Source organism: Thunnus thynnus, chromosome 3 (genome assembly GCF_963924715.1).
Source record: "Thunnus thynnus chromosome 3, fThuThy2.1, whole genome shotgun sequence".
Taxonomy (NCBI): Eukaryota; Metazoa; Chordata; class Actinopteri; order Scombriformes; family Scombridae; genus Thunnus; species Thunnus thynnus.
In genome coordinates this window covers 6,715,199-6,739,989 of record NC_089519.1, presented here as the reverse complement: position 1 = coordinate 6,739,989, position 24,791 = coordinate 6,715,199, and the positions used below count along the sequence as shown (strand labels likewise).

General features: G+C 40.1%; 1 protein-coding gene across 2 annotated transcripts in view; it reads left to right on the top strand.

The window, feature by feature from the left end:
* The window catches only part of LOC137176810 (complement C3-like), a 33,391-nt gene extending 10,743 nt beyond the window's left edge, over positions 1-22,648 (top strand). The window contains exons 9-43 of one of the 2 annotated variants that reach the window (XM_067582764.1): positions 87-207; positions 488-603; positions 905-1,051; positions 1,770-1,869; positions 1,992-2,086; positions 2,209-2,400; positions 2,558-2,713; positions 3,001-3,130; positions 3,972-4,040; positions 4,302-4,499; positions 4,626-4,743; positions 4,862-4,950; positions 5,113-5,252; positions 6,160-6,372; positions 6,687-6,738; positions 6,847-6,936; positions 7,112-7,318; positions 7,716-7,791; positions 7,935-8,097; positions 8,263-8,358; positions 10,550-10,700; positions 11,897-11,982; positions 12,403-12,480; positions 12,595-12,750; positions 12,871-12,933; positions 13,065-13,146; positions 13,283-13,331; positions 16,570-16,660; positions 16,759-16,848; positions 16,940-17,042; positions 18,154-18,243; positions 19,935-20,027; positions 20,126-20,209; positions 20,865-21,009; positions 21,272-22,648. In XM_067582764.1, the coding sequence (XP_067438865.1) occupies positions 87-207; positions 488-603; positions 905-1,051; positions 1,770-1,869; positions 1,992-2,086; positions 2,209-2,400; positions 2,558-2,713; positions 3,001-3,130; positions 3,972-4,040; positions 4,302-4,499; positions 4,626-4,743; positions 4,862-4,950; positions 5,113-5,252; positions 6,160-6,372; positions 6,687-6,738; positions 6,847-6,936; positions 7,112-7,318; positions 7,716-7,791; positions 7,935-8,097; positions 8,263-8,358; positions 10,550-10,700; positions 11,897-11,982; positions 12,403-12,480; positions 12,595-12,750; positions 12,871-12,933; positions 13,065-13,146; positions 13,283-13,331; positions 16,570-16,660; positions 16,759-16,848; positions 16,940-17,042; positions 18,154-18,243; positions 19,935-20,027; positions 20,126-20,209; positions 20,865-21,009; positions 21,272-21,416 (4,074 nt within the window). In that variant the 3' untranslated portion in view covers positions 21,417-22,648. Of the gene's footprint in view, positions 1-86; positions 208-487; positions 604-904; positions 1,052-1,769; positions 1,870-1,991; positions 2,087-2,208; positions 2,401-2,557; positions 2,714-3,000; positions 3,131-3,971; positions 4,041-4,301; positions 4,500-4,625; positions 4,744-4,861; positions 4,951-5,112; positions 5,253-6,159; positions 6,373-6,686; positions 6,739-6,846; positions 6,937-7,111; positions 7,319-7,715; positions 7,792-7,934; positions 8,098-8,262; positions 8,359-10,549; positions 10,701-11,896; positions 11,983-12,402; positions 12,481-12,594; positions 12,751-12,870; positions 12,934-13,064; positions 13,147-13,282; positions 13,332-16,569; positions 16,661-16,758; positions 16,849-16,939; positions 17,043-18,150; positions 18,244-19,934; positions 20,028-20,125; positions 20,210-20,864; positions 21,010-21,271 lie in introns of both variants that reach the window. The other variant, XM_067582755.1, reaches the window with a different exon arrangement.
* The last annotated feature ends 2,143 nt before the right edge of the window (positions 22,649-24,791 follow it).

Here is a 24,791-nt window from a genome sequence, read left to right as displayed (position 1 = left end):
CATAAGAATCTATGCACCCAACAAAATTCCTGTCAACTGTCCACTGACTGTATTTCAAGATGCATTTCTGTATAATGTCACATTAGGTCAAGGAAGGTCATGGACAGGCCATATTGAAGAGAGAGCACATCACACAGACCTTCCCAAACATCAATGAGCTGGTGGGGGAGTCCATATTTGTAGCTGTCAGCGTGCTGACAGAGAGCGGTAAGAAAGACAGACTGTGTTTCTGCCTGTTCAGTACGTTTGATCATGTGGGAATCATATGACTTAGCAGCACAACAGGGTTCAAATTAACCATCAGTAACGTCTAAAATTTCCAACACAAGAAAGAGAAAGAAAGAAAATAAAAATACCATATCAGGATAAGTATGTCAGAAATTGAATGGATTTACATTGTTTCTGTATCGATCAATCATGAATGAAGCAAAAATGTGTAAAAATACTTTTTGTGTGCATGTGTTTGTGTTTCTGCATCATCTCACAGGTAGTGAAATTGTAGAGGCAGAGTTGAGAGCCATCCAGATTGTCACATCACCTTACACCATCCACTTCAAGAAAACACCCAAATATTTCAAACCAGGAATGTCCTTTGATGTTATGGTATATAATTCTACTTTAAATAAACCCTTTCCAGAAAACATTTCACTGCTGAAATACAGTCACTGTTTGAGCCCAACTTTCATACCATCAATTATTGTTTTCTTTCTTCATCATTACACAGTAGAAATTCACACATAAACACACAGGGTCACTATATATTAAGTCCTAATACTTAGTGCCCAGCTTGTGCAGTTTGCAGCCAAAGTAATCTAATAGCATCAGGTTACCATTAATAATATACCTTTTAATAACATAGTTAGATCTTTTCTGATTGTTCAGCTGTTTGTGTCTTGGATGGCAGGTTGAAGTTCTGAATCCTGATGAGACTCCAGCACAAGGTGTTGCTGTGATGGTCGACCAAGGCCAGGGGCAAGGCAACACTGCATCCAATGGCATGGCCAAGTTTATTGTCAATACAGCGGTAGGGGATGAGAATCTGGAGATCACTGTAAGTCTCCAAAATGTTTTGAAAGTCTTTACGCTTTTGCTTTACAGCCAGGTTTGGCAAATGGAAGCTTAAACCCACAACTTTTGAGCTAAAAGGAGAACGAATATTAGGTTCACATTCATCAGGTGGCCAGAAATGTAACTCCAAATGAAGGCTAATGTGGTTCTGTTTCTGCTGGACATGAAAGTTGATTACTATTATCATCATTATCATCATTGTAAATTTATAAGCCAGTAATACAGCATGTGGAGGCTGTGTATGTTGATGTTTTTCTGCCCCTTGGTGGCAAAAGTCATTGGGGAGATGACAGACAAAAAGCCAGGCACAGGTTTGTGAAGTTAGTGGTGTTCTTAATACTCGTTGAGTTGTAGTTTCAGTTGATGCTGGATGTCAGTTTAAAGTGCCTTAGCTCAAGTGAGAAAAAGAAACAGTTTTTATTTAACACAATTAAATGGCGAGATTTAAAACAGCCCTCAAATAGGACAAAGCCGTATCGTTTGCAAGCTCAAAAACTTTGAATTTGGATTTTCTGTTCTGTCAACTGATGTTTATCTAAGGGTACAAATCTTTTTGTTATTTCTTTAATTGATTTTACTTTTTCTAGGCTGAGGTACGCTAGTCAAGGACAATATTGGATAGGATAGACCTGAGACTTTTCATGTGCATATATTTATTTAACTGTGTGTGTATACTTACTTATGTGTGTGTTTGATTGCAGATAAAGACCAACGATCCTCGTATTCCACTTGAAAGGCAAGCATCAGCCACCATGGTAGCTCTCCCATATACTTCCAAAAACAATAGCTACATCCACATAGGTAAGAAACATCCTGAAACAACATGAGGTTTTAAAAGAAGATGTGGATGGCAGTGGCAGTGCTGCCTAAGTGCCAAGATATCTTCCGTGTCTAGCAATAATCACAAAATGTAATTTTTGTAGAGGTGGATACAGCTGAGATGGAATTAGGGAAAACCTTGAAAATCAACCTCATCCGCAGCAAGCACCAAAACCAAGATAAGGACATCACACACCTGGTGAGAAATGTTTAGCACCTGTGCATGTGTGTGTGTTTGTGCACATGCTTGAGTGTTTGTGTCTTGTGCAAATATGTACACACATGTTGGCTGAGTGCTGATGTTCAAATCTGTGCCCTCAGATCCTGAGCAGAGGTCAGCTGGTGAACCATGGCCGTCACGAGTCAAAAGGACGAATACTGATTTCCCTGTTATTTCCCATCACCAAAGAGATGCTGCCATCATTCCGCATCATAGCCTTCTACCATACAGATGACAATGAAGTGGTATCAGACTCTGTTTGGGTGGATGTCAAGGACACCTGCATGGGCTCGGTGAGGCACACAACACTGAAGTAGTTAAACTAATGAAGTGGACAAAAAAACCCACCCACAGTCAAGCTGATTTAAGTTCTAGGATATATTTTTATGTAACCGCTCTAACAAATACAAATCTGCATGTTTCCTTCATTGTCCTTCTCTTCATATCTAGCTGAAGCTGGAATCATCGAGAACTGCTCCATCCTATGAGCCTCGCAGGATGTTTGGTCTGAAGGTCACAGGAGACCCAGGGGCCATAGTGGGACTGGTGGCAGTTGACAAAGGCGTCTACGTCCTAAACAACAAGCACCGCCTCACCCAGAAAAAGGCAATTTCTTTATTCTATCTGTATTTTGCAACCTATTTGAAATGGGATTCATCGCAAAATCTACGTTTAAGACATAACTAACTTGTACACATGTTCCCTTTTCAGTATTTCTTAAGTACAGATAAAAAATAGATACAAAGTGTACAAGTGTGTTAGTCTGTGCTTTCAAATAATATCCAGTAGGATGATATTGTCATGCAGCAGATTTTTGGCATGCAATTTGTCATGTGAGTTTACTGATATGTCCGTTTAATTTAACCCTTGTGTGTTTGTATTTTGCTGCACAGGTGTGGGACCAAGTAGAGAAGTACGACACAGGCTGCACACCAGGTGGAGGGAAGGACAGCATGAGTGTGTTCTACGATGCTGGGCTGTTATTCGAGTCCAGCTCCGCTTCTGGGACCCCCTACAGACAAGGTGATACTACTTAATATGTAGTCTCATTGTTTTCCCTCCTCCTACTTATCTCATTCATCCATTCCCAACCAAACCCAGCTTGGGTGTGGTCAGAAATACGCACCTTTAGCCACACCCAACAGTGATGTCACTGGGTCATTGAGTATACCTGTGCATCACTGCAACAAGAGAAGAAGTTAAACCACTAGAGGTCAGCAAAGACATGATTATCAAGTGGTGTTAAGTTGCTCTTTACATGGTTGGTTCACCCAAATTACATTATATTTCCCTTTTGTGGTATCTGATTGATTTCACTTTATTGTTGAAATCAAGAAGATAAACTACTGGAGGTCAGCCAAGATAGATGGTTTCAGGGACTCTGAAGTAAGTTTTTTTTTTTTAATTGTCATTTTTTAATGCTCTCAGCACAACTAACAACGTTTGCAAAACAATAGGCGACAGATATCTTAAGCTCCAAAACTAGCTGCAAAATACCACTAGGGTAAGTGAGAAAATATGTTTTATGTAATTCTGGTGAACAGCAGTTTTTGGGATATTTCCATGTTGACTTCAACAGTCAGCCACTGATCATGGTCCTGGTTTTGTTAGGGGTGTCAAAAAATTTGCTTTACCAGTATTTGCTAATAAAGCATTTATATTACGTTTTATTATATAACAGTCCAACAAATGATATATGCAATTGTAGATTCATTGTTCTCACACCCACACCCTGTCCCTTTGTCCAACCAGCTAAATGACCTCACTCTGATTTTAATAGCATCACGTCACACCATGCAGAACTCAAGTCTACATTTAACCTTGTTGGGATCCTTTAAAGATTTAGTTTGTGTTGCATTTCCAGAATTGAAATGTCCGGCCCCCAGCAGGAGGAGACGAGCCACTACTATAACGGATGTCACGACCAGCTTAGGTAAGAACCACAGCTGAAACTACCCAATAAACACATATCCAGTCCCCTGTGCCACACAGCTTGGACTCCAAAATGTTTGTAGTTACAGACAATATTTGTCTTTGCAATTCTGTCTATCAATGGAAAGATAGAAACACAATTCATATTTCTATTTTCCCTACTTTCAATTGTATTTACATTTTAAATAACTGTCCAGTTGTACCTCACCCCTCTTCTTGCTCTCTATACCTTCTCACCTCTGCTTCTCCTCCTTCTTTCCAGTGAAGCTATATAAAGAAGGCCTGCAACGTGACTGTTGTTTGGATGGCATGAGGGACACCCCCCTCTCATACACCTGTGAGGTGCGCAGCGAGTACATCACTGACGGTGCAGCCTGTGTCGAGGCCTTCATACACTGCTGCAAGGAGCTGGAGAGACAGCGAGCTGAGATGAAGCATGACAGCCTCATATTGGCTCGCAGTAAGAGACAGGGACGAGGGATGGGAGAAAAGCCCTGGGTGGTTACTTTCCATGGTTATAGAGAAAGTTAGAAAACAATCAGTGTCTCCCAGTGGGAATAATAACTGTTTTAAATCTATTCATCAGGTGAGGAAGATGACAGTTACATGGACAGCAATGAGATTGTTACACGCACCCATTTCCCTGAAAGTTGGCTGTTTATAGAAATCAATCTGCCTGCTTGCCCTCCAAATAAACCTGATTGGTGAGTCAACTGACATCTATGAAAACATACAAATATACTGATAACTAATTTCATGACACCACTTGAATTTAAAATGACCTTTTACCTGTCAACCTGATTACACTTTTCTATGTTTCAGCGGCACAACAGTCTATGAGAGAAATATCCCTTTGAAAGACTCAATCACAACCTGGGAATTCACTGGCATTAGTCTGTCAAGAACTCACGGTGAGGATTCAGTGACTAAAATCTGTCTTGTGCTTTAATTGTGCCTCTTTAATCTTAAAGCCAAAAGCCCACTATTGTACTGTCTCTCCATCCCTCACACTTATTTTCTTCTTCTCTCATCCCTTGTTTGGTTGTGTTTCTTTTAATCCCTCCCATCTTAAGGAATCTGTGTTGGCGATCCGTTAGAGGTAATTGCCCGGAAGGATTTCTTCATTGATCTCAGGCTGCCTTACTCTGCTGTCCGTGGAGAGCAGATAGAAGTTAAGGCAATTCTCCACAACTACAGCCCAGACCATCACACAGTAAGTCTATGTTACTCTGCTCCGGTGTTTCAGGACATTCAGCAAGCCAATGAGACCATGATATTTTTCTGGAGTTTGAAAACTGAAGAGCAAAAACAATAGTAAATATTGGAATGATATAAATTATGTGGCAAAAAGAGAAATAATAAATGAAAGTAAAGCAAGAAGCAATCCTTTCTCCAATCTTTGATAGTTGTGATGTCTCACTGCAATATTTACTGTGTGCCTTTCCATTCTTAAGATCAAATTGATCTTTTGGGAAACAGTTTAAAAAATGACATTTTCTTCAAATGGGGACGGAATCATTAACTGACTTAAACTAATACTGATCATTATTATTTTTAATATATGAGCAAATCCCTATTTAAAGGTACAGTGTGTAGAATTTAGTTGCATCTAGCGGCATGAATTTGGCACAAACAGAATATAATATTCATAAGTATGTTTTAATTAGTGTATAAACACCTGAAATAAGGATCGTTGTGTTTTTGTCACCTTAGAATGAGCCCTTTATAGCTACATAGGGAGTGGGTCTCCTTCCGCAGTAGCCCGGAACAGACAAACCAAACACTGGCTCTAGAGAGGGCCTTTTGCACAAATTTTGTGGCCACCATAAGTTCTCCTACACGCTTGGAGGGGGGATTCAGTTGGTTGCAATCTGCAACCTCACCACTAGATGACTAAATCCTACACACTGGTCCTTTAAAACTGAAATAATGTTGCTGTTATTCTATAGATAATGACACTCAGTGGCTGAAATTGTCAAAAGTGACAAAATTATGTGTAGATGCTCTGAAGAATCAACATACAGTATTTCATCAGAATCTGCTACTCAGGGAGGGGATCTTCATCTTCAATCAACTGCACATACCTCAGTTTCTTTCTCCATCTTTGTCTTGTTTTCAAGGTGCGTGTGGATCTGATTGAAGCAAAGCATGTGTGCAGTTCAGCCTCTAAGCGTGGAAAGTATCGTCAGGAGGTTAAAGTTGGGCCCGACACGACACAATCTGTACCCTTTATCATTATTCCCATGAAGGCAGGAGAATACCTAATTGAAGTCAAAGCAGCTGTTAAATACTCACATCTCAGTGATGGAATCATGAAACCACTGCGGGTGGTGGTAAGAGGCTTTCAACCAGTTACAATCAGTTTGTTCAGTTGCCCTATTTAGCCACTCGATTGAAATCAAAGTCATGTTACTTATTGTCATTAAAGGGAAACACTCATCTTTTGGGGCCTAACTTTGATGCATGTTTAGAAGACTCTTGTTTTCTGTATATCAGTCTTTTTAAATGCAACTGAAAATAAGAAAAACAGACTAAGAAAGATAGAGCAATATTTGAACAAGGAAGCCATGTTGTATTTTCCTACACACCAGCCTATAAAGTTTACTCAAAAATATTTTCTCTGATGTTTGTCCTGTCGTTTCTCCAGCCTGAAGGCGTACTGATTAAATCTCCTCAAATTATAATTTTGGACCCTAAAGGTTTGTGTGATGAGATTACCCATTAAATGGCTGCAATATAGGAGCAACGAAATAATTTAGTAATATCATATTTTCTTCCTCCAACTTGACCATGGTGCGTCCCTTTAGGTGGTGAACAAAAAGAAACTATCAAGAGCTATATACCTCAGAAGGATTTGGTTCCAGACACACCTACTAGCACACAGATCTCTGTGACAGGTGAGATATAATGTTGTATGGGCAAACAAAAAACTGCACTGGTGTAAACTGTTACTGTTGTTGCTTCTCATTGGCAATGACTTCACTGGTTGTGCGGGACCTTTACATGTTTGTTTGGTTGTTTCTCCCAGTTGATCTATAATGTTATGGTTTCTGTGTATGTGTGTGCATGCAGGGAGAGAGCAAGTAAGTGAACTGGTGAAGAATGCCATTAGTGGGACGTCAATGGGTAGTCTGATTGTCCAGCCCTCAGGCTGTGGAGAGCAGAACATGATCTACATGACCCTGCCTGTCATTGCAACCACATATTTGGACAAAACCAACCAGTGGGAAACCATTGGCCTTCAGAAACGTCGCGAAGCTCTGCAACACATCAAAGCCGGTAGGCACACATAGATACAACAATTAGCACAAAAACCCCCTATCTGTCAGATTTTTAAATTTCTGACTTTGGCAGAAGTGATATGAAAAAAGACAGTGGTAGACAGCAATGCATGCTGCTCTTGCCCCACAGATCCTCACCAGGAACATTCAGAATATGGGTTGAATGAATGCAACACATAGACTACAGCAGTTTTCACTAGGATTGTCTTACTTTTTTACAAAAACAACAATGCCATCAAAATTATTTGAAAGATGTTATGATTGAAGAAAAAAAATGACCTTATACACTCTAAACGGGGATCACACTTTAACAAGACTTCTCAAATTGTCATACATTGGATAAGATTAATTGAATGGAAGTCAGTGAAAAGGTTGTGGGTTTTGTTTGTGTCCAGGCTACCAGAACCAGCTGAATTACCGTAAGGAGGATGGTTCTTTTGCTATTTTCCCCCATAGAAAAAGTAGCACCTGGTGAGGCATCAAAATATTCATAAACACATATGTAAATGTTTGCTCATCCTACTTAACTGAGATTCCAACTTTGTGAGGATGGGTGTATTTCATGTGAAAATAAATTTAACTAAACTTTTACACCCTCTCCTCTCCTCTCTAAGGCTGACAGCATATGTTGCCAAGGTTTTTGCCATGGCCAGCAGTCCGGGGGGAGTGAAAACAGATGATGATGTCTGTGACGCTGTCAAGTTTCTAATTCTCAATGCACAACAACCTGATGGCCTGTTTAGAGAAGTTGGACGAGTGTACGATGCAAAGATGACTGTGCGTACAATGATTTAAGTTACATCAGTCTTCAATTGATGCTATAAAATAGCTAATTGAGACAAACACAATCACATCACTATGATCTTACAGTATATGAACAAAGAGATGTTCATGCTGTTGATATTGATGATGGATCTGACAACTGTGTGTCTGTGTGTGTAGGGTGATGTGAGTGGCACAGATTCAGATGCCTCCATGACGGCCTACTGCCTCATTGCTATGCAGGAGTCACGCACACTATGTGCTGCCACAGTGAATGTGAGTACCTCACCTGCAAACATCTTTTTCCCTCACCAGTTTTATTTTTTCATTCACTGACTACTAATTAATGATGAGCGAAAGCAAGCTTTCTGCAGTCACCGAACCACCATTAAGCAATTGACCGCTAGCTAATCCCTGCTCCCCTAGTTACTGTTACTGCTTTCCATTCTTGCATGGCACATATGTGGTTTACAATACTCAGTGTAGCACAAATTTTAATCATGTTTCCAGAAAATTGGCTAAAGAAGATGAGAATGCATGCCTTAATGCATGTTTTCATCAACTACTGTTGCCTTCAAATGTTAGGAATCGGGCACATCAAGATACAAAGTTACTGGTGCTAATTCTCCAGTTTGGTGCTATGACACCATTGCAGAAAATGAGGGTGCAACAAGCTGACGTAACTGAAAGAACGCTAGTCAAACCTCAAACAATGGAAAACCATGTGGAAATGTGATGGAAATATGGCATTTATATTTGTCTCATGTATTAATCTGGGGAACGGTATAGTCTCCTCATCTGTCTACATGGTATTTGTTGTTTTTTCAATGAAGCAGAAGCTTAAATGACATTTGAGTCACATGCTTCAGGTTTCTATTGTACTTTGTTGCATTTTGATTTTATCAATATACCATCTTTTCCACCTCAGCCAAATGTAAAAACTCTTTTTCAAAATTTCAGGGTTCTTTATGCACAAATTGAAAATGTACAACAGGTGGATAATGCACTTAATGGTAACAGTGACAGATTGAAAATTTGCAGAAAGTTTTAAATATGAGACAGAAGTAGATAAAAGCAGGCAAAAGCATTTCTAGCCAGTGACCATCAGTTTTGCAAGCTAGCAAACTTATCAGCTGTGGCAAAGTAGATAATTAATCTAACGTTTGCTGTAGAGCTAGTTAGTCCTAGTTTCATAAAGTTGTTTTCAAACGAACAACATTGATATTCTGTGTTTTGAGTCGGCAGGGCAGAATGCAGCCACAATGGCTCCCAGCTGCCTCCGATCCTTCCAACCTGTAGGCTACACCACAGGCTGCTAATATCAACCAAGTGTATAGGTGTACCATTCAGGAAACTCTGATGCCAGTAAAATCAACTCCTGTATTGTTTCTCAATGCTCTTCCCTAACTGTGGTTTCTGTGGTTGCTATGGTCACACGGCAAGCCATGGCAGCAAGTTGGAAAAGCTGAGCCATAATGAACTCTAACTCTGTAGAAGAATAGGTACTCTAATAGAATAAGTACCCAGCAGTTAAAAAGTAACTACAGTTTAAGTTCTTTATAAGTAACTAAGTTGTTGCCCCCTTATTCCATAGCGTCACATCTTGTTCCCCTGTACCTACGTATATGTATTAGTATGCAGTGTACTGGTACACCATTAGTAAAAAAGATTACACTGTAACTACGGAGTAATTAAGCTGTACGTTGTGGACTGTAATCTAAAGCGTCACCAAAGTTACCGAAGACCTGTGCACATTCAAAAGAGCAGCAGCTGCCCTTCCTCTCCTTGTCGCTCCAGCCTTGGCAGCACAGCAGCCATCACTTTTACACTGAAATCAAAGGAGGCGGCAGCAACAACTACTTGCTGTCTGAAGGCACCTTTAAAAAATAGTAAAATCAGACTTATTTTGTTGCAACATAACTGTGTAACAGTGTTTCACTTTAACAGGACTAGAGAAATTCCTTTGTGGATACGGAATAACTTGTGTTTGTTGTGTAAAATATTCTGGGGTTGCTGGAATGTGACTAGCGTTAGCCTAACATCATGTTTCCAGGTTTGAATTAGTTAATTATGTGCTCTTTGGCCATAAAAGTAAGTATCTGTTGCCACTGTAGATAGTACTGTAGACAGACATGCAAACAATTGCAACTTACAATAGAGCAGATAAACACACACTCCTCATTCTTTTTCTCTTGTGTTTATGCATAACATCATTACCCCACACCCCAACAGTAACCAACTCAGTAACTAGGCTCAGTATGGCTCATAAGGCAAAGAAGATGGTGAGAGAGGGAACAATCCAGACTTGTCTCAGGTTCAAATACTGCTCTAACATACAGAGTGGTTATTGAAAATGAATGAGTTGCTGTCTTCTCCCCCATTTTAAAGCCTTTTGTGTTCATTTTTACTGTCTGCCTGTTCTCCCATTCTCTTCTTCCTCCTTCCTTCATCTTCTCTTACTGTCCAGAGTCTGCCAGGCAGTATAGGCAAAGCTGTTGCCTTCCTGGAAAAGCGTCTGCCTAGCCTCACCAACCCATATGCTGTTGCCATGACATCATATGCCCTGGCCAATGAAGGCAAACTGAACCGGCAGATCCTCTACTCCTTTGTTTCTCCAGGTGTCGTCACACAACAATATTGTTTATCATATTCAGAAACAGCATCTATAGATGGACATTGACATGGCCAAAATAATCTGATGATTTTACTTTATCACAGACACAGGAATATCAGTATCAGTGAATACATTAGACAATAAAAACTGCAGTAGAGAAATACCAACAATATATCTGAGCTAATTAAGAAACAATATCTCATTTACATGGATTGTCCACTAGAACAAATGTTATTTTTCAACATTGTTCAAGACATTCAAAAGCAGTTGTGGAAGAAGTATTCAGATCCTAGAAATACTGTTGTCTAAAAATACTCCATTACATGTAATAGTCCTGAGTTAAAAATGTTATTTAAATAAAAGTACAGAAGTATTATCAGCTAAATACACTTCAACTATCAAAAGTAAAAGGATCCATAATGCAGACTGGCTTCTTTTAGAGTGTTATATTTTAATAGTATCCCATATTATATTGTCTGTTTTTATCACTAACAAATACATGTAAGAACATTTTAATGTTGTCGTTTATCTTGTCATAGATTAATAGTCATAGTACTGCATCATATTATATAAGTGTCATCATAAAATCATATGTTTCTTTATGATAATAATAATAGTAATAAACTTTATTTCATAGCACCTTTCACACAAAGTGCATAACAAATTTTAAACAGAAAAGAGCAGACAACTGAAACAACAGTTAGAATATCAAAATATAATATTTTATGTGAAATCTTAATCTAAAAGCAACCAGTAACTATTAGAGGCAAATAATTGTAGTGAAGTAAAAATAATAATAATAATTCAATAATACAAAGTAGCATAAAATGGAAATATTCAAGTAAAGTACAAGTACCTCAAGTGTGTATTTATAGACAGTACTTGAGTAAATGTACTTAGTTACAATCCGCCACTGTTCAAAAGTGTGCTGCTCAGTATGAATACAAGAATTTTGAAATTTTAATCAATCTTTATCAGAAATGTTTGGTTATGTTAGGTGTTAATATTAAAAGACGAATATCTGATATTTTAACTTTCAAATATCAATGTCGGTATCGGCCTCATCAGTCAGACTTTTTATTTAATTTTTCACAGATTAGGTTAGACATTTTAAGATTAGGGATTGGGAATTTAATAGTCGATTAAGCTTTTCACAGGTACAGCATAACAATAAAAAATATTTGTCTGTGTCTCCCTCAGATTTATCCCACTGGCCTGTAACCAAGGGACGTGAGTACACCCTAGAAGCCACAGCTTATGCTCTTCTGGCTTTGGTCAAGGCCAAGGTGAGTACGTCCCAGTTATGTGTGTTTCACCAGCACGTCATGTTACAGAAAACATACAAGAGAGTCATTATTCTTATTAGCTCACTTAAAGGGCAGATGGTTGGTGAAGAGAGGCATTTCCATGACTGGAAACCAAAGTCAGTGAAATATGTCTCTCAGTAATGTCAAATGTAAAAATGAAGCAGACATTATGCTTTATTGTGATTGATTGATTCTATCAGACAAGTTTCGAGTCTCAGCAAGATGACTGTGTCATAATAATAGGAAAAATTGATTTGGTAATCTAACAATCTATGGTAGGCTTTAGAAACTGACAGGAAATAATTTAAAGTATAACCATAACAGAATTAAGATTTAAAAAATCAAATACACAGTCAATCAAACAGATTTCAACCCTTTTCTTGCCTTCTGTTAATAAAGGCCTTTGAGGATGCCAGACCTGTTGTGAGATGGTTCAACAAACAGCAGAGAGTGGGTGGAGGCTATGGATCAACTCAGGTAACACAGACATCTCTGTCAACCTTGATACTGGACATTCATATACCACTATTTGTGCATCAACTGCATTTTTGTTAAGTTCTTTTGCCCCCCACCCACTCTTTTTCCCTCCAGGCTACCATAATAGTGTATCAGGCCATAACTGAGTACTGGGCAAATGCACAAGAACCACAGTATAATCTGGATGTCGACATCCTAGTGCCAGGCAAGTCAAACCCTGACCAGTTCAACTTCAAGAAGGAGAACCACTATGCCACCAGAACATCTAAAGTGAGACACACACTCATCATGCACAAACACACATATCATACCATCATGCATCCTGCTCTCTGCGTGTGTTTCCCCCGCTGACCCGTGCGTGTGTTTGTGTCTTTATTTAAATCACAACAGTTCAATGGTATAAACCAAGATGTGAACGTGACTGCTGTGGGCACCGGAGAAGCAACGCTGACAGTAAGTAAAATATAATATTTTTGTTCTGATCATCTGTTGTGTATTGATGTGTCCCTTTGGAATTCCAGATTATTTAATTTCATTTATCACAATGAATGCAATATTTAAATGCACTTTTGTCTATGTGACAGATGGTGTCACTGTATTACGCTCTGCCTAAAGAAAAGGAGAGTGACTGTCAACAGTTTAACCTGTCTGTGCAGCTCCTCCCAGGTAATTCTGTCTCTTCCACTTTATATATTAGTCTTTATTTGTTGCTTTTTGTGTTCCTTAAGTTTTTTTCTTTAATAAGAAAAACTATATAAAATACTAATAAACTAAATACTACATCTACTGTTTGCTCCTCCAGAGAAAATGGAAGATGATAAGAAGATATACAAGCTGATAATAAAAGTTTTGTGAGTACAATCAAGATGTAACACTGACTTGTGTCTCAGCAACATGGCTTTATACAGAACATTTTCTAACGAGCTATGGTCCTTCATTATATCACTTCTTCCCTGCTCTTTCTGTTGCTCTCCTTTGTCGCTCACCCGCCAGAAGCTGTGTCAGAAATCGCCTTTTTATCTAGTTCTGAACCAGTTTTATGCCATATATATTTTATTATACTTTTAGTTATTGTAGCATATCTACCCCCTGAAGACAGAACTTTGAAAAAAGGATCAGCTGGTTGACAGCTTTATCTCAATCATCACCGCCCAGGCAAAGCATATCTCCCATATGCAGTCCTCCAGCCTTATCGCCCAGGCGGCTCGATCACTCTCCTCACTGATGTCACAACTGATCTCGGCCTCTACTACCACCCTTCCTTGGCTGCCTTAAATGCACACTGGCACTGCCCACCCAGAGAGTCCTGCAGCCGAAGCGGGTGGCCATTCCTTCGAACGAGAGCTGGTTCTGGGGGCACTGGAAACCACCAACTCCGCCGCTGCACTAGAGCCACCAGCTGATCCGGAGGTCGGCATGGGAATGGCCCTGGTTCACAGCTCCACTCCGATGCCGTCCCAGCCGTCCTGGGCTGAGGTGGTTGACTCTCTCTAACCTCTTTATTTCCCTGATGGATGAGGCTCCGGTCCATCCTGGTGATGCCTCTGCAGACCTGTCGGCGTCCGAGCCAGCAGACCCCACTCCAGCTCTGGCCCCTCCCGTCACCACTGCGTCTCCTCCATCTGTGGCCAGCGCAGATTGGGTGGCTCGCTACCCCACGATTGGGATGAGGCGCCGTAGGATGCTGCAAGAGGCTGTCATCAGACACTCAGGAGATCTTCCTTGGGCTGTGCCTCCTCGCTCCTACCCACCTGCACAGATTATTCTACCTGAGCAGCTGTACTCCTTGCAGACGGAGCACTCGCTGTCCAGTTCTGGTAGCTCGCACACTTCACCTCCTTATCCTCTCACCCCCCCCTTCCTGAACTTACTGCCTTCACTCCCAACCTCCATCCCACAAATAGTGCTGCATGTAGGGACGAATGACACTTCCCGTCGGGAGTCTGAGCACACCAAAAATGACTTCAGTCTCCTATTTAACGTTTTAAAGGACACTGGAAAGTCCATTTTTATCAGCAGGCCTATTCCCTCCTTTGGACGCAGAGCTAAGTGCTTTAGCCACATTCTCAGCCTGAACACCTGACTCCACTCCGCATGTAGCACTCAAAACTTGGCTTTTATTGAAAAATAGATGGAGAGAATCTTCAAAAGAGATAGGATTCATCCCAACGGGCAGGGTCGTCAAATGCTGTTGGCAAATTTTCAGCACGCGATCCAGTGTGCATGACTGTGTACACAGCACACACCCACTCCAAAACCCCCCTCTTCCTGTTTCATCCCAGGACACCATCTTGTGCGCCAGCACCCCCTATTGTCCTCCGCCGGCAGTAACTCTATCATCTGTCCATCTCCCCTCTTCAGATCCTGGCTCACTGATTCTAGTTATCACAAACTTCAGGCCAAAGAAATGTATAGCCATTCGTAAATTTACAGTAAACGGTAGCAACCTGATCCAGATCACCTGCAATCATAAATCCTTACTGCAATCCACTCTGATTAAGATAGCGTTAATCAACGCTAGGTCGGTGTGTAATAAAACTTTTATCCTAAGGGACTTTTTTGTTTATTACTGAGACCTGGATGAAATGTAGTGACAACATGGCCTTGACTGAAATGTGTCCCACAGACTGTGACTTTGTTAGTGCACCCAGGATGTCTGGTTGAGGAGGAGGCTTGGCTGCTGTTTTTTACAAACAGTTTATGCTGCTCTGTGGACATAGGCGAGTTCAATGCGAGCTCCTTCTAGCGGTTCAGTTCAGTTTTTGGTGGTTGGGGGATGGGTTCCCGAAGAAGCTGGTTTTACACAAGGGTCTGTAATGTCTCGAAAACGCTTCTAAAAGGACGTCTCGGGTCTTTAACTCAACTCGTATCACTTATGCAATTGTCGCGCTTTCCCAGCTGAGCCTCATCACGTTACTCCAGTGGCTGCGCGCGCACCTCACCGTGACGTCCTTTTTATCAACCCGCAGCTTAACCACACCCCGTTGTTATCTTCTCAATGAAAACCAGTCCAGTGTTTAGGAAAGGGAAAGGAAGAAAGAGGAACTATAAACCCCGCCCCCTTTACTCCTAACACATACCATAGCCTGCAGGATGCAGAAGAAGGGCAAAATCAGCATTGATTTTTAATCGCCCTGCCCCTCGAGTCCCTGATTTATTTCTTCATTATCGACTCTCACCTCACACTTTTCTTGCTTCTTTCTCCTAATTTAAAATGTTTTTTGAAACCTCTGAAATCTTAAAGGATACAGACGTGGCCAAAATTATTGGTACCCTTTCATTTTATTAAAATAATGCACCACTCACCTTGAACAGTGTTTTGACTGAGATTGAGAACTCAACAAATATAAATACAAATACAAATACAAATACTGGGCTCTCTGCACATCCCTACAATCACAGCATTTTGGGGTGAAACACACAGCCCAGTGTCGGAAAGCTGTATCTTAGTCGCAGGTCATGGGTCTTCCAGCAGGATAATGACTCCAAACATACATCCAAAAGCACCCAAGAGTGGATGAGAGGAAAATGTTGGACCATTCTGAAGTGGCCTGCTATGAGTCCTGATCTTAATCCCATTGAACATCTGTGTAAAGAGCAAAAACTTGTAGTTGGGAGACGGCACCCATCAAACCTAAGAGAACTGGAGCAGTTTGCTCAAGAAGAGTGGGCTGAACTACTGGTGGAGAAATGCAGAAACCTTATACAGAGTTACAGAAAGCGCTTGACTGCAGTTTTTGCCTCCAAAGGCTGTGTTACAAAATATTAAGTTAAGGGTACCAATATTTTTGGCCATGTCATTTTCATTTGTTTTATTGTATTAAATAATATGTTAAGTTGTAAATCAAAAGCAAAGTTTCAGTTATATTCAATGTGAAATAACGAATGATGGATACTATATACTCCTGTCAGTTTCACCTTAATACAGAGAAAAATAAGTTGTTTTTTTTTTAAGATGGAAGATACCAATATTTTCAGCCATGTCTGTATTTGATTTGATATTTGATTAAAAAAGCTTCCCTTCACTTTCTTTCTCTCCATCTTTTTTATTCTGTTTTTTAAAATATTCTGTCCATTTTCTGTGTTCAGCTTTAAGGACAAGGAGCGTGATGCAACCATGTCAATCTTGGATATTGGCTTGCTAACTGGCTTCACCGTTAACACAAAAGACCTCGATTCAGTAAGAGTCTTTACAGATATGCACATACCCATATAGAGATGTGTTTTATGGTCTAGAAAGTTGTCTAATCATGTTTGTGTGTATGTTTGTGTGTGTAGTTGTCCAAAGGACATGCCCGCACTATTGCAAAATATGAGATGAACACGGTCCTGTCAGAAAGAGGCTCACTCATCATCTACCTGGACAAGGCAAGGCATCAGTATTACCTCCCTCTACCCCTTTTCTCTCTGCCTTGTTCTATTTATCTCTGTCTCACCTCTGTCTTACATCTCTCCATAGGTTTCTCGTGAACGTCCAGAGGAGATTGCTTTTAGGATTCATCAGAAGCTGAAAGTGGGCGTCTTACAACCAGCTGCTGTGTCTGTCTATGAATACTATGAACGTGAGTCTCAAAGACACTTATACTATATGCTGCCTCTGTGAGCTTCATGATTTTTCTTTGCTGCTGATAAATGTTCAGAGTAATTAAGGCTCCTTATTAGGGCCTGAGCCCCAAAGGGGCGAAGACCCTATTGTATTTCGTGTGTTGTTTCTTTCTTCTTCTTATTCTTTCTTTATTATTATGCCACTTCAACCCTTAATTTGACCCCCTAAACATGCTCAAAAACTCACCAAATTTGGCACACACATCAGGTCTGGTGAAAAATTTGATAAAATGTAAAAATTATCCCCCAAAGTGCCACAAGGTGCTCTATGGCGCCACCTATGTATCTAATATGGCTGCCACGGCCCGTAGGAATGTCGTAGAGAGATCCAACCAAAACTCAATTATTCCTCTCATCAAGACCTACAAATCATATGTAACACCCCTAACCTAAATCCAACAGGAAGTCCGCAATATACCCATCAAAGTACAACTTTGCGCCAATTTTGGACCCCCAAGAAACGCTATCTCCTCCCAGGGCGTTAATGGTATCGGCTTCAAACTTCAATACATGACTTATGACACTGTGCTGAACAAGAGTTGTTAAAAACTTTGTAATAACTCGGACGGTTCAGATATTGTAAGCCCTGAAAGTTGTAGTGCCACATCACACCTAACAATGTAAACCAATGGGGTGGCAATCTCTAGGCATGGACTTTGTGTCAAACAAATGGTTCTGATGTCTAAACTATAAGTCCAAGCACCATTGAGATTTGATGCTTCGCCATGACAGAGGAAGTTGCTATAACTTCATTGTACATGCTCCAGTCTGCACCAAACTTTACACGTTTGATAAGAGTCCTGGCCTGAACACGTCTACATGACAATATTCCATCAGTGATGCAAACTGACTGAATAGCGCCCCCTACAAAATTTCAGCAAAGCAGCCCCAGCAGCAGGCAAAACAGTGGACAGTGCATTGTCTGAAACAGCCCGGGTCTGAAGACATCTACATGCCCGTGACAGAAGACCTTCGATTGCGTCGTGGCCCAACGTGCATAGAGGCGCGAGGGCCCATTCATCGCTGCTTGCAGCTTTAATTTTTTAATATCTTTCTTTCTCATAGCAGAGACACGTTGTATGAAATTCTACCATCCACAGAGGACAGCTGGCAAGCTTTTGAGGCTCTGCAAAAATACTGAATGCACATGTGCTGAAGGTAAGCAGGATGAAGTCTCACGGATGATCAAATCTGTCTACAGCAAGCATACCTAAGCAAACCATACACCTAAAATTCTTGTAAAAGAAACACATAAACACAACACGAACAATGTGCTTCAAAGAGGTAAAGCATATCTTGATCAGTGGTTTGGGGGTGATCATTCTGCTTTGTCTGTAAACTGCAGCGATTTAGTATTGCACCTGAGTAAAGATGGAGGACTTGACGCTGACAGAAGATTAAACAACAGCCACACTAGCGACTCTAATGTCAGCTTGCTATCATGCTTAGTATAATGATGCTAATGTGGCAAGAGAATAGTATGTAGGGCATACTACCTGCCTTTATAGGCTACCCACAGACAATGATTGACTATCGATCGCCGAGTAATCAAGAGACTAAAACACTACAGGCCTGCTTAAACCAGACAGGAATACATTTCCATTCTACTACACTAACATGGACTATGAAAGAGTTTTCACTCATTAAGGATACTTTAAAGTCTCATAGATTGACCTTATTGAAACATCAGCAAGCTTTGGACTTTTTGTTAGCTAAGTTTGGGGGTTTGTGTGCAATTTTACATTTGACTGGTGGTTCTTGTATGACTTTAAATACTATAAATTTGAATTTCACTTTGTTAGTAAAATTTGTTAGACACATTCTAAACCATTCCACGGCTAAAATGAGTAATTCTTTGTTTAGAAACATGTATATGCTAAATGTCACCACTCAGGGATTTTTGTTTTTGAAAGCAAATTGTTTTATCGGCATATAAAATTGCCCCCCACCCCTCCGATCTTGTCAGGTGAGGGACAATGATATATTATGATGCAGTTTGTTGTAAGATTCCTGTTGGTTTTCCTCCTGTGCTCCCCAATTTTTTGAGTCACCAGCCACCACTGATTGGCACAGTGAAACAAACAGATCAGCCCAGAGCTCCATGGTTAAATAATGTGTTATTGATCAGAAGGAGGTCTAACTCTTTTCAATGAGTAATTGTGTTAAATAATCGTGACCTCAATATTGACCAAAATAATCATGATTATGATTTTTGCCATAATCAAGCAGCCCTACCATATTCTGCTGCCATGTTTCAGTCAAGAATATAAAGTCTACACTTTCACTACAAAATAAGTCATTCAGGATAAATGACTTATTTCCAATAGACCGTGCATTGATCAGGACCATCATGGCAAGGAGAGGCGCAGGGCTGCCAGTGGAGGTTCCCAGTGCACACATCGCCTTTAAATATAGAGTGTGGATTCTAGAGCAGATTAAAATTGTCAATAAAGCCGATATTGTGACTGAGGAGTCTGTTGAAACGCCCTGATCCACAGGCAAGTGTGATGATTGGACTAGAGATAAAGAAAGTCATTCCACAGCTACTTAGGAATTTGAAACTAACTTGAAGAGGTCATTAAAATCAGACTGCTGATGAGCAGTATCATTTGTCCCCACATGAACTATTACTTGTTTGGTCAAGGACGGGACTGAGTGCAGCAGCTCCGGGAGCCTATCCAGGATGTCATGGACTGTGGGTCCAGGAAAGCAGTGTATGACTGTGTAGAAGAAACTGATGTTTCTGATAAAGAAGTTCCCAACTATTGTCCACACATATGCACATGTGCTTATTTAGGTCATCAGGTCATCAGTTGTGTATTTATTTTGTGCCCATTGTCTGTTTCCAGAGAACTGCAGTATGCAGAAGAAAGAAGGAATCACCAACCATCAGCGCACAGCTAAGTTATGTGAGACTACACCGACCAGCACAATTGATTTTGGTAAGAGAATGTAGATGGACTGCATTTGTGTTAGTGAAAGATCAAGGAAATAAGTAAGGGAGCACGTGAGCTAACATCTGCATCTTGTCTGTCCTCAGGGTACAAAGTGAGAGTGGAAAACTCTGAATACGTTGGGTCCACCGACATTTATACAATGCGGATACTGGTAGTCATCAAGGAAGGTGGGTATTTATCTGCTTTGAACCTTCAAAACCAAACAAAAGTGCCTGAAAATAGGTGACATTTTTTGCCACTACCTTAGATATTTTAGTTTGACATTTTGGGGAATATTTGGGAAATTACTTTCTTGCCAAGAGTGAGATTAGATGATTGATACCACTCTCAGGAAGCTACAGCCAGCAGCTGGATAATTTAGCTTGCATTGGCAGGTAACTAGTGGAGACTGCAGGAAGTTACTGGTCCTGGTCAAGAAATAGTCTGGTACACAACCCCCCCCATAAAATGATGAATCATTGCTTTTACACTTGAATTTTGGAACAGATTAAACAAATGAGATGCATGTTAATTAGACATTTAGAGGTGCTAGTAGGCGGATTTTGTTACCTTTGGACACAGCCAGGCTAGCCACTTACTTGGCTGGCTGCTGCTGTAGCTTCATATTCACCGTACATACTGTATATAATTGTGTTATCATTCTTCTTATCTGAGTCACCAGGAAGCGAATGTGCACATTTCTCAAAAATGTCAAACTGTTGCTTTAAGCATAATTCCACTTGGAAGATGTGAGAATACAATAGTTATGTTTCATACTGCACCTTTAGTTATGCATTTAATCCATAAGCATTTTCTTGCTCTTCTCCTGCATTGTAATTACAGGAAGTTCTGATATGGATCCTGTGGGTAAGCTGCGCGTGTTCCTCAGTTCTCCACATTGCAGAGAGGCTTTAGATCTGGAGCCTAATAAAACCTACCTTATCATGGGCACATCCAAAGATATTTTCTATGATGACCAGGAGGAATCGTAAGTGTGTTCTTTGTGTGTGTGCACCCCCCTCATAACATCATCTCCAATAAACTGTTTCACCGCTTTCTATTACCAAAACATACACAAAATCAGGTTTTCCTGTCATGTGCAGCTTAGTTTGTTGCTATATTACCTTTTATGGAACGGAGGGAGTCATGCTTTTTCATCTGTTTATATTTCAATCCAAAAAGTTAAATCTAGAGCACTACAGGTAGCTGACCACATGAACATACAATGATTTTTACTTTGCTCTCCTCAGGTATCAGTATGTACTTGGTGAGAGAACCTGGATCGAGTACTGGCCTACGAGCGCAGAGTGTCAAACTGCGGCATACAGACGGACCTGTTTGGGCATTGAGGAGATGATCGGTATTTTCAAAGACCATGGATGTCAGCAGAAGTGAAACTCAAGGAAATAAAATGTTCTTTTAAAATTAGCTGTTATTTGCGTAAAACTTAAACTGCTACAAGATATGTGATGTAAAAGTTAAACTGTTACACTGTGTTGATTAAAATGTAATTGTCTTATTCCCATCGTCTGCGTATTATATAGATGTAGAAAATTACAGTAATGATTACTGTCAGGTTACTGTATAATAACCTTTGGTAAGTTCAACTGGAAGTTTAATTAATTCTGACTTTTTTTCCATGTAATAACGTAAAAAATGGTCCATCCCACATAGGATCACATGACACACAATAATACAACATATAAATAACTTTCTACATTTGACATTCATGTTCCAAAGAAAAACAAATCATCGCTGCAAACAACATACTGTATATAGTCTGACAAACCACAGAAAAGAGTGGAAAAAGCTTCCCAAACAGGTCAGTGAAAATACTCAGAAAACCGTACAGGAGAAAAAAAGTGAGAGAACTGGATATGCTCGGTATGTGCATGAATATAGGCACTAAATGGCATAAAGAACAGAAAAGGCATGAATCAGCAGATATTCTGGATTGCAACGCGTTTCAAGCTTGGTGTTCTTCCTCAGGCAGCATCGAGGGGTTTATGCTTATATGTCTCTAGAAATAGAGAAAAAGCAGGAAAATACTGTATATCATACAAAACAATAATGGGATGTTTACATTATTGATACAGAGAAGACAATATATGTAGGGGATGGAACATCCCAAAAACCTTGAAGTTGCTATACCCATGTTTCTTAAACCTCTTAATCATGTCTTTGGAGATAAACTCAGTTTGGCTGGAACATGATCACCTCCGGCTTAAGAATTGTCCCACTGGTAGATTGTCTTTGAGACTTTTAGGATGGTATGAAGAGCCCAGTAGAAGAGCAATCCAGAGTGTTTGCTGATCTGAGCCTTTTCTGTGTTCTTAAAATCAGTGCACATATTGAGCATAGTAAATTCTCTCACTTTTTTGCATTTCACAGCTCCCTGCCCTTTTTTGTGTATGTAGTTTGGGAAAAAACATGTTTTACACAGAAAACAATGTAAAAGATACCTATATTTGATCATGATGAGCTCAGTGGAGTGATGTGTAGGATGTTAAACAATGTAGAATGAAGCAAATTTCAAATCTGTTCTGATTCAGAATATTTGACAGCTCGTATAGATCAATTAATGATAGCTGTAGTAGTAATAAAGAGGGCGTTTTAAGCTATTGTAAGACCACTGGCGAAACGAAAACTCTAAATGCATCACATGCGTTAAAGGGGACAATTCATGCTTTTTGTGATTTTCTGTTATTTTTATACTGTTATGATGTCGGATGTCTAAGTTAAACATGATCAAAGTTCCAAAACATGAGGTGAACATATATAAGAATGATCCCTGAAAGTCAAAAACCAGGGTTTCAGCCTGTTTGCAAAGTGACCACTACTTACCCATCAAACTGATATCACATTGTTCACACATGGTCACAAATGGCCGTCTGTTCTGTGTTGAGGTTGTTGTTCCACAGGCTGTTCACATTGTCCGCTTGCATATTTTGGATCGGATTCGGGCTTGAATATGTATAGATGTATTTGAGATGTTTACACTTTGAGTATAGAAGGAGAAACTATTGTTTGTTTACGTAGTCTCTTCGGCAGACTTCCAGACACTATCCAATCAGAACAGAGTAGGCTCATCGGGAGGGGAGCCTTAAAGAGACAGGAGCTACAACGACTTGTTTCAGACAGAGGGAGCTTTTCATTATGCTAATGTGTCTCCTCACTTCCCTCACTTGCGTCTCTTTCTTGCATCTGAGCTCCTCCTTGCGAGGATGTGGGAGAGAGACGTGAGGACAGAGAAATTTAATTCATCAAAAAGGACGTCCTCCCACATGAGGGGACGACAACTAGCTACTCCTGACCCACAGCACCTCAACTGTCAAATATGCCAAGGTCAACTATCAATATGTAGTAGTTATTAAGTAAGTCTAAACTTTAAACTTTAAACTTAAAATTCATTAATACAATTAATTAACACTTTATACTGTTACATAATAATTTCTACAAATTGTGATAGCTGAGAGGAAAACACCTGATAACGGCTCCAATGTTTTGTCATTTGATTATAGATCTATAGCAGCGTCTGGCTGTCAAAGAATAAGACACAAATAGACAATTTAAACCTGTTAATTACTGAAAGAACAAAACCGACATAAATGAGCAATAAAAACAGCTGTAGCCTGCAGAATATATTTAAATGAAATATTTAGCTTGTGACAGTCTGACATCCTCTTCAGACTCAGGATGATTTTGTAGGAGACATGCAGCTGTGTGACATCATATTTCCTGAAGGAGCTGAGATGTACCTGAAATGGAAAAGAAGAAAGGAGAAGCTTTTTGGCTTATGAAGAAAAATAATAAAATTACAAGAGTGTTTTTTTGTGATTGATTCATGATATCCTTTATATATTCAATTGAATATTATATATTTAAACAGCTGTGTGTCATGCCTCTTTTATACGTCACGGGCGCCAAAAAGACTTCCGCAAAGGATACACCTGTGCATCCTCACTCATAGCTCCTCCGGCAAGCCTCCTCTCTCCTCCAGATGCATTTTAGGAATTGAGACATCCTTAAACATGACGTGCTGAGATTGATTTCTAGGTCACGGGCAGGAGGACAGAGGAGAGAGGAGACGAGGAGGCACAAAATAGAGAAATGAGAAGAGCCCATTGGGTGCTTTTCATTACGCTAACGTGTCTCCTCGTTTCCCTCACTCGCATCTCTTCCTCACGCCTCAGCTCCCCCCAGTGAGGATGAGAAGACCCCACTTCTAAGAGGGAGACACAGAAAAGCCAGATTGGACTTTGCCAAACTGCATGTTCACAAGCCACAGTCCCTCTGGGAGAATGTGCTTTGGACAGATGAAAATAATTTAGAAGTTTTTGGTAAATCCATAGACTGTATGAAAATATATATACAAATAATACAAATACTGGGCTCTCTGCATATCCCTACTAGCAAGGCATTTTGGAGCGAAACATACAGCCCAGTGTCGGAAAGCTGTGTCTTAATTGCAGGACATGGGTCTTCCAGCAGGATAATGACCCCAAACATCATCAAAAAGCACCCAAGAGTGGATGAAAAGAAAATGTTGGACCGTTCTGAAGTGGCCTGCTATGAGTCCTGATCTGAATCCCATTGAACATCTGTGTAAAGAGCTAAACTTGTTGTTGGGAGGTGCAGGAAATTTGTTTTAAATCACAATTTTTTTCTGAGGGAAGACCCCCACATCCCCCCACCAATTATGTATTTTTCCAAGCTTGCCCCCCATTTTAAAAAATAACTAGGCACCCATAGTGAGGAGTATAGATCTTT